This window comes from Nannobrachium achirus, assembly GCF_963921795.1.
Source record: "Nannobrachium achirus genome assembly, chromosome: 12".
Taxonomy (NCBI): Eukaryota; Metazoa; Chordata; class Actinopteri; order Myctophiformes; family Myctophidae; genus Nannobrachium; species Nannobrachium achirus.
In genome coordinates, this window is record NC_137832.1 from 33,605,021 (window position 1) to 33,613,757 (window position 8,737).

At 41.0% G+C, this 8,737-nt stretch overlaps 2 protein-coding genes across 2 annotated transcripts; both read right to left on the reverse strand.

Annotated features, from left to right (window-relative positions):
- Window positions 1–163: 163 nt before the first annotated feature.
- Window positions 164–2,613, reverse strand: arl6ip4 (ADP-ribosylation factor-like 6 interacting protein 4). The gene is made up of 5 exons (XM_080739622.1): window positions 2,345–2,613; window positions 1,415–1,735; window positions 1,153–1,270; window positions 970–1,039; window positions 164–886 (listed from the first exon to the last, which is right to left on the reverse strand). Exons 1-5 carry the CDS (start codon window positions 2,526–2,528, stop codon window positions 830–832), a joined length of 750 nt encoding a protein of 249 aa, XP_080595748.1. The 5' UTR covers window positions 2,529–2,613; the 3' UTR covers window positions 164–829.
- Window positions 2,614–4,108: 1,495 nt separating this feature from the next.
- Window positions 4,109–8,004, reverse strand: mthfd2 (methylenetetrahydrofolate dehydrogenase (NADP+ dependent) 2, methenyltetrahydrofolate cyclohydrolase; the record flags this gene model as incomplete). The annotated part of the gene is made up of 8 exons (XM_080738135.1): window positions 4,109–4,257; window positions 4,370–4,495; window positions 4,642–4,734; window positions 4,823–4,930; window positions 5,123–5,275; window positions 5,474–5,596; window positions 5,717–5,901; window positions 7,925–8,004. 8 exons carry the CDS (start codon window positions 8,002–8,004, stop codon window positions 4,109–4,111), a joined length of 1,017 nt encoding a protein of 338 aa, XP_080594261.1.
- Window positions 8,005–8,737: the final 733 nt, after the last annotated feature.

Consider the following 8,737-nt stretch of genomic DNA (forward strand, 5'->3'; position numbering starts at 1 on the left):
TAAATGCAAAGCCCTGCTACAGTGTTTGTTGTAAATACAAAACACCTTGGTAAAAGTGTGGGAAATATTTTCATTGTACAGGGTGTATCTTAGTTTTTGAATAATGTAATTTCCTTGTGTTTTTATGTACAGTGTATAAAGAAAAATATGACAAACAATGATGTAACTTGTTCCTTTTTATTTCTAGTTTTTCGGATAAATCTAGAAAGTATCCTTAATCACGAGACTGTTCTGTTGAATGCTAATTTTTCTTCTCCTTTTTTCTCATCAGTCCACACAAATGCAGACATCTTTATGTGAAAACAAGAGGAGATGGAGTAAGTGGTCACTACATCAGAGCTATTTACAGCAACATATCAATCAAATAAAATAAAAAGAAAGAAAGAATACCAACTTAAGACACCCTGAGTCACATTACATACATTATTAAACCACTGGCATTCAAATATGTGGGTTAACCGAATACAGGTATGGGGGGGAAAAAGACATGTTGATACTGTATACAATATGTATGCATTTATTTTGACTCATTTGAAATTCAGCTAAAGTTCATGCAACTCAAAAAGTGTTATTGAAAATATCCTGAGAACTGTGAGAAGTTAGGTTTTTGGATCAGTGGTTTCTTTTTCTTTATTTTGGAGAAAAACGAATTTTCCTCACAGCTTTTTGGAACGAGGAGGTATACTGTGCTTCGCTCGCAAAGCAAATGATTGTGTCTATTGAAGTGGAATGCAACCATCATCACACAAAGCACACTGATTTGCTTCATTATTGATGACAAGCACAGCCTTCACGTATCAGTCCTGGAAATATGTGGTAACCTAGTCTTCTACCTATTAATTCCTAGTTTCTTCTGGAAGGCATTTCCATCTCCCTTGGTGGCTTGCTGTAAGAGGAGAGAGAACGTTTTAGAAATATTCAATTATTTCCAAGAAGTTCTTGTTACAAATTTCCTTTTCGTTTTCTTACCTTGTTTATTTCTTTGTGTTTTTCTCGACTGACCATCTCCTCAATGATCTCTCCCTCACCTCTCACCAACCTGAAAATTAAACAAAGCCTTGAACTGTTGATACAATAAGGTATGACAATTTTTTGTTCTCAAGCCCTCTGTATACTTGTACAAGTTAGTGTACTAGAAGGCTTATAACATACCTAGTGCGTCCCGACTCAGGGTCCACAACTCTGCGGATGATGCTCTGCCTGGCATCGTACTCCTCCTTGGTAAGGGGCCTCTTTGTGGAGAGTCTGGCTTTTTGTTCATCGGTCATGGCTGTATAAACAAAACAAAGGTAGGCAAAACATAAGGACAAAACAAAATAATTGGAAGTTCAAACCAAAATTAGTTGCTCATGAAAGCAACAAACAGGCATTTGGCAGAATCCTATGCTTTTATGTTCACGTGATCAAATCATACCGGGTCCAAGCTCGACTGTAGCTTCATCACTCTGCCACATCTCTAAGATTGATGGAGTCTTTTCTACTGATGAGGTGGTTATTGTGTTTGCAGTCTCTGCTTTCTTCTCCTGCTTCTTCAGTTTCTTCTCTCTCTTCTCCTTTTTCCTCTGCTTCTTGAGCTTTGCCTTTTTCTTCTTTGACTTCTTTTTCTTGCCTTTGCTTTTCTTTCTCTTTGCCTTCTTATCGCCTGATGATGAAGATGACGAGGAGGACGAGGAGGAGGATGAACTGGACGAGGATGTTGAGGAACTTCTGTGTCTCTTTCTTCTTACTTTAACATCTGCACACAACAGACGCACAGTCAGTTGGATCTGTTTACAATCATGTACTCCAGTTGATACCAAACCTAACGCAGTGGTTCTCAAAGTGAGGTCTGGGGACCCCCAGCCCAGGGGTCCTTGAGGGAGTTCCAGGGTGTCCCCAGCTAAATCATAGATAGGAACCAAGTGGACCCTTATGGGTTTGTAACTCAGAGAGTGTACACATGTACCTGGCTGGTTCCCCTCTCCCCCCCTACTACACATGTACACTCTCTGAGTTACTCTGAGAGCGTACCATTTACACTCTCAAGAGTTAAATTATGTTTTAGAATATAAATTGGGGTCCCAAAGATAGAAATGCCATTAATGGGGGTCCCTAGCCTAATGCATGTCAAACTGGAGGTCCTTGAAATTAAAATGCTTGGGAATCAGCGAATCACTGCTAGAGTCGTAAACATATTCTCTTGTGGGGGACCCCTCTCCCTGGCAAATCTTTTCAAATCGGCGGGCGAATAATAAGTGTCAATTTGGGGTCCTTGTCGTGAAAAGGTTTGAGAACCACTGGCCTAACGTTAATGTATGAAACCCGTTAGGATGAAGTGTAATAATAGCTCAGTTCATAACGCCACCTTGACTCTTGGTCTTGTGTGAAGTTTTCTTGGAAGACCTGGGACTGGGGCTCCGACTGGAGGAGGATGACGAGGTGGACGAGGATGAAGAGGACCGTCTCCTTTTCTTCTTCTTTTGGTGTTTCTCTCTCCCGTGTCTGCTGGATCTTTCCGAAAGTTTGTCGCGTGATCTGCTGCGGTCCATTTCTCGGTCAAGAAAAATTATCTATGGTGGTTAAATTCATAAAACTAGTAATATTCCAGAGTCCAGACTAGACTATTGCCACCAAATTAGTAGTCTTTTCCGGTTTAAGCGGAAGTGTGCTTTTCAGAATGTGTTCCGTACGAATTGCTATGCGGCCATTTAGTTCCTTTTGCGTACAGACAGGAAGGCGTGATATGAAATCATGCACTCTACACTAGTCTACGCCAGCTTTGTCTCTGCACTACATCATGATCTACATACACACAACACACACACACGCGAAAATAGCAGATCTGTTTTACGTATATATTGTTTTTATTTTAAATAAAATGCAACTTTTTTATGTAGGAAACAAAAAAGGGACATTTACTTAATGGGTCTGTGACAGTAGTCTCGCGTGGCCAGACTGTTGCCTCCGCGATTTGGTCAAATGCTCCCAGCAAATGGGTCCCAAACATAGAGTTATAATAAGAAGGTCCCAAACCACTGTTTGGTTAACACTGATGCACACACACACACACACACACACACACACACACACACACACACACACACACACACACACACACACACACACACACACACACACCATAAATATCTCCTATTTCACTTTATTAGCCTACTTTTATGACTGCTTTTTTATTATTTTCCCCTTTTGTTCACTTGTTCAATTCACTATATGCAAAGTAGGCTACTGTGTTCTATCCGTGATATTTTAGGGCTACTTTTTCCTATGCAAACTTCTTCAAACAATCAAACGTGTGTGTGTGTGTGTTATAGATATAGATAGATAGCTCTTTGTATTTGCATTGCTCTTTGTGAAATGTATTTGCTCCCTTCAGCATTCACTTATACAGAATAGATATCATATGACATGTCAAAGTTATTTTCTCCCCTGGTATTTGGACAGTTACACAGTGTCAACGACAAGACAGAGCTAGGGTAGTTAGTGTGCAATGTCTAAGGGCAATGAACACGAGGAAAGAATATTTGAAATTAAAGTAATATTTAAATTAAATGTTCACCAAGCAAAGGAAAATGTGAAACAAGTCACATTGGCGATATTTATTTCAAAAGATATTTACAAAGGCATTTGTGATACATTTTATTTGTTTAAAGCTTAATAAATATACTTTTCCCGTCCAAATCCACCGGCACCTTTATAATGTTAAATAAAAGCATAATAGAAGTAACTATCATCCATGCACCTACATACATTTCTTCTTGCCAACTTTAAATTACAAAACATAACCCCTTCAAAGATTTCATGAATATGGAGATAAATAAAAAATAAAAGTATTTTGACAAGCAAAAACAAAAGCCGTCCCATGAGAATGCATAGCAAACTGAAAACTGTTAAATTAATGTGTAACAGCAGGAGTATAATGTAACAGTCAGACATGGCTTGATGTGTTAGGATACAGGAAAGGCGTCAGCGCCACAGGACGCAACCTCTAAAAGCTATCATGTTTTAAGTCTGTATCAGTGTGCAAGGGAGCTTGCCAGGTTTCTCTTAAAAAAAATGGGTTAAGGGTATAGGGGTGGAATGTGTCACTGTTGAAGGAATTCAACATGGCTCATTATGAGGCTGCTGCCAAGCGGATCCTCTCAGGGGGAAACAGCAGAATGTTCTTAGCAGCTTTGATAGTGTTCTTCATTAGCATTGCCACAGTCATGGGCCCTACACCGCCAGGAACTGGGGTAATGAAGCTTGCCTTTTTCCTGACACCTAAATGTGGGCAGAAAAACAAATTTATATTATAAGGTGAGATGTGAGAGTACAATATAACTGTGGAAATGACTGAAGTAAAAAAATAAAATAAAAATAAGTTACGAACTACCTTCAAAATCCACATCTCCAACTAGTTTGTGTTTGCCAGTGAACGGATCTTGCACCCTATTTATTCCAACATCAATTACTGCTGCTCCCTCCTTGATCATGTCTGCAGTGATAAGGTTTGGTATTCCTGACAATGACAACAAATACATTTTTATGAGATCCAAGAGAAAACACATTTGAACAGCGACATTTTTAAATTAAATTAGGGTCGGCCCCAGTCACTTTTATTCTTACAGTAAGGAAAAGTAAAAACCAACAACAGAAGACTCCTACCTGCAGCAGCAACAATGATATCAGCAATTTTTGTGTGCTGGAGGAGCTGCTCCTTTGGAGTGTAACGGTGAGAAATGGTGACAGTGGCATCACCTGTAACAACAGAAATTGGGTTGAGCATGATGTGACCAGCACTCTGCATCTCTCACCTCTTCAAGTATCATAGAAAAACTTGACCTACCTCCAGGTCTCTCATGGCGTCCATCTGTATGTAGCAACATGGCAATAGGCATGCCAACATTCTTAGAGCGCCCTGCTACCACAACATTCTTTCCAATTGTAGGAATACCTTAAAAAAAAAGGGGGGGGGGGGGGGGGGGAGTTATGATGGATACTTTTGACAATGCTGCTGGTTTCTGTAATAACTTTCAATAACACAAATAGACACTTTGACTAAGGATAACACAAAAAGGTCCTGGGGACCATATGTATTCAATTAATCAACATGGCATAAAAAACATAATACATCATCAACAGATACCTGTACGTTTGATAATTTCCCAGACTCCCCAGGGAGTGGCAGGCAGCATGGTGGACTGATCCAGGCACATTCGGCCAACATTCACAACATGGAATCCATCCACATCCTTGCTAGGAGAAACGGCATTACAGACTTGGCGCTCGTCAATGTGGTCTGTGAGGAACCAAAATGGAGTTACGGTCAGGAGGAAAGGATGATTTCAGTTAACATGATGCCACATCCAAGCACATACTGTACATGCATGGACGTTTATTACTGGCTCTAATAGTGACAAGAACAACAGAATGCTATTTTTGGATGTCACAGCAACACGCCTGTATTCCCCATCCACTTGGCTGGTAGCCCCTTTACCTGGTAGAGGTAACTGGACCAGTAGGCCATCCACATGGTGGTCTCTGTTGAGTTTATCGATCAGATCCAAAAGTTGCTCTTCACTGATGTCTGAAGGTTTTAGGATGGTCTCACTGCTGATTCCTATGATAGAGGTAAGGGAGAATAGAATTCACCTAAAAAACAAGTAACAGCTTCCATGTGCCCCATGCATGTTGTGCATTTCTTACATGGGAGTATTGGAGGGCATGGGTCTTTTCTTACCAACATCAGCAGCGGCGCGGGTCTTATTCAGAACATAAGAGTGGCTAGCAGGGTTGTCTCCAACTAGGACCACACTAAGATGGGGTCTCCTGTGGCCAGAAGCAACCCACTGCTCCACATCAGCCCGGGCCTCCTCTCGGATCTGACGTGCTAGTGTCCTTCCTGAGATGATCACTGCCTCCTGCCTGAGAATAGAAAAGAGGCTGAGGTGTGAGGGCTGGTTGATCATTTACGTTTTAGGAATTCAACAGAATAAATTATCTTTTATGATGATGGCAAAGCACAATCTGGTAAAAAACAGTCTAATAAAAAAATTAAAATAAAGCTAAAACAAGAGATGAGGTCAGAGTTGATGCTGGCCAATCAAGGGTGGTATGCCCCTACGCGCCCACCTATAAAATCGCCACTGCCTGTGGCTCCTGGATGTTAGCCATGAACAGTTAGGATGACTAAATATAGTGACATGTAAGCGACAGCCCTATCCCCTATCACTGATAGGGGTGCAAGCCAATATGGCACTGGTAACTTTCAAAGCCTCAAAATGGACAGTGCTTATGTAATAGCATGTACAGAGAAGAGTAATAACTGAAGAGTAATGAGCCATCAAGAGTGATGTAACCATCCCTTCATTCTTCCATGAGTAATTAAACTCCATAGAAAATCATCCCATCCACTGACAAAGTACGTCCAGTAGTAGGGGCCCGTCTACAAGGTTTCAGAGAAATTGTTGAAGCTACTGTAGGTCTTGTCAGGAAATCTCTACCTGCTTTTTCAATCTGCAAAGACACCAAATAATTAACATCCCATATCCTCTCTAATAGGGAATGATCCAATTGACAGTCACTCAACAAACCATGAACACAAGAATGTCAGGGTGTCTGGTTGGCATAGAGGAGCAAGTAACACTTGCTGTGCTGACCACCGGCTCAGGTTTAACTGTAGTGCCCCCGGCATGGTTCAGCAGGGAGGAGAAAGGGGGAAGAACATCGTGAACCTCTGTCATCTGTCACCAATGAACTTCTTATGTGGCTGGTTGTGGTTGACCCCATGGGTATCAGAGGAGCAAGTGGTAATCTACACCCTCCACAGGCAGTGTGGGTGGGTGGGCAGCCGGGCAGGCTTGTCATAGTTAGATAGCAATGCAGCTTAAAGTAATACTGTCTCTTTAGTGCTTCTCTGTGTTCCGGCATTAAGCTAACTGCACAGAAGTTGTTAGACAGCAACACCTGGAACATACCCAAAGCCTACTCTTATATAATAACATTATGTTATTACCATGTTATGCATTTACCATATTGCTGCACACCAACTAACACAATCAATATTGGCTTTACCTTCTGCTGTATTTACATAATATGACATAAAGTGTTCATTGGGAAAAGGTTGCAGTAATGATATTGTGAAGATGATAATAACTGAGATCAGTTTCACAGAATTCACACACCTGATGATCTATTATTTCCAATTTCTCGTGATCGTCACCTTTTAATTAAGTGATGTGCATGTACGGGACACACGAGGTTTGTGTTTCTTGGCGATGTGCAGAGCATTACCTCATTAGTTTGTTCTCAAACTCAATCAAGATGAGTAACAAGCTGCATTCAATGAGTCTCGAGAAATAATGGCACGGGATGCTGAACGTTTGGCTTTCTGAACTGCAAATGCAGTAGCCTCAGCTACATTTCAGTTTCGTATCTTTCTAATTCCTATATATATTGAGAATATTTTCAGGACATAAAGAAAACAATGGTAATATTGATTGAGTATGCAGTGTGCACTGCACTGCAGCAGCAGCCTAGACTGAGTGAGGACTCGAGGAGGGGTTCGGTCTACTGTGGGTGCCAGCCAGACTCCACTGAATGCAAGCGCAGTCAGCGATTTCATCAGCCAAACATTCGCAATGTTACCGGCAAACCGCTAGGGGACGTGAAACAAACTATCGTATATTAATGCACTCTGAATCTATCGTTCAAAATTAACCTGATACATTGCAGCCGAAGAAACGAGCAGATAGACCTATAACGTTTACAAAAAAGGTTTATTACGGAGCAATGAGCATGTTATTCCTGCCTGTAGCAATTAATGTTAGGGTTAACTGGTGGTGGTGGTGCACTGGTTCGAAGCAAGCGACAGTACATTCAGATCATATTGATCAATGATCAACGATCAGATTAATCATGTTATAAGTTACTTGTTAGAGCCGCTTACCTGGATGCAGACACATGCAGTCTACATACTTGAAGTTGGGAATGTTGGCATAATTTCTGAAGAGCCCTGAGCGTTGCCATTCTGATTATTACCATGGACAAGACAGGAAAAGAACACCACGTTAGAGAGGAGAGCCAGGAGCTGGAACAGAGCCCAGTGGTTTTATAGACCAGCCCTCCCTGGTCTGTAACGTCATACGCACGGTCGCGTCAACGGCGGCGGTCACACCCATAGACACACCTCCAGTCCATCCATATGCATCATATTCATATTCATCTGTTCTGTTCTATCCGTCTGTCTTTCAATGTTATATGAGATACATAAAGAAAGTGGTCTAAGCCGAAAAGCTTACTAGGATGTCATGTGACCTTGTAGGCCTACAAGTGATTTGTACTGTCAATTGAACCGTACTTTTTCCTATGCAACCTTCTAATAAATTCTTCAATAATTTCTTCAAAGCCTAAAGGCTGGTGCTGATTGTAGATGTAGATGGGGGGGGCATCAGGAGGATGGCATTTGCCACCCCCTAGTGTTCACGTTTAACCAAAATTCAGTCAAATTCAGTTATTTTATGCATATTTGTCCCCAACTCTTTAATTTGATTCCTGTCCTTCTACATGTGTGACATGTATTATAGTTTAATGCAACTATTAATTTATTAACCACTTTCAACGTGGCGTTCCTATTTTGGGAATGTCATTTTATAGGCAAACATGTTCAAAAATGTTCTCTTTTCGCTCCCAAAGAAATAGCAGGCAACGTATTGAGAGCTTGCCTTAAACATAAACTATTTCGCAATTTTAGAAATGTTAA

Excerpts from the sequence above, each read along its gene's own strand:
- arl6ip4 (XM_080739622.1), bottom strand. The coding sequence starts at position 2,528 with ATGGACCGCAGCAGATCACGCGACAAACTTTCGGAAAGATCCAGCAGA. Across the intron at positions 1,040-1,152 it reads CCTGAGTCGGGACGCACTAG|GTTGGTGAGAGGTGAGGGAG; the intron begins GTATGTTATAAG and ends TTTAATTTTCAG. Across the intron at positions 887-969 it reads AACACAAAGAAATAAACAAG|CAAGCCACCAAGGGAGATGG; the intron begins GTAAGAAAACGA and ends CTCCTCTTACAG.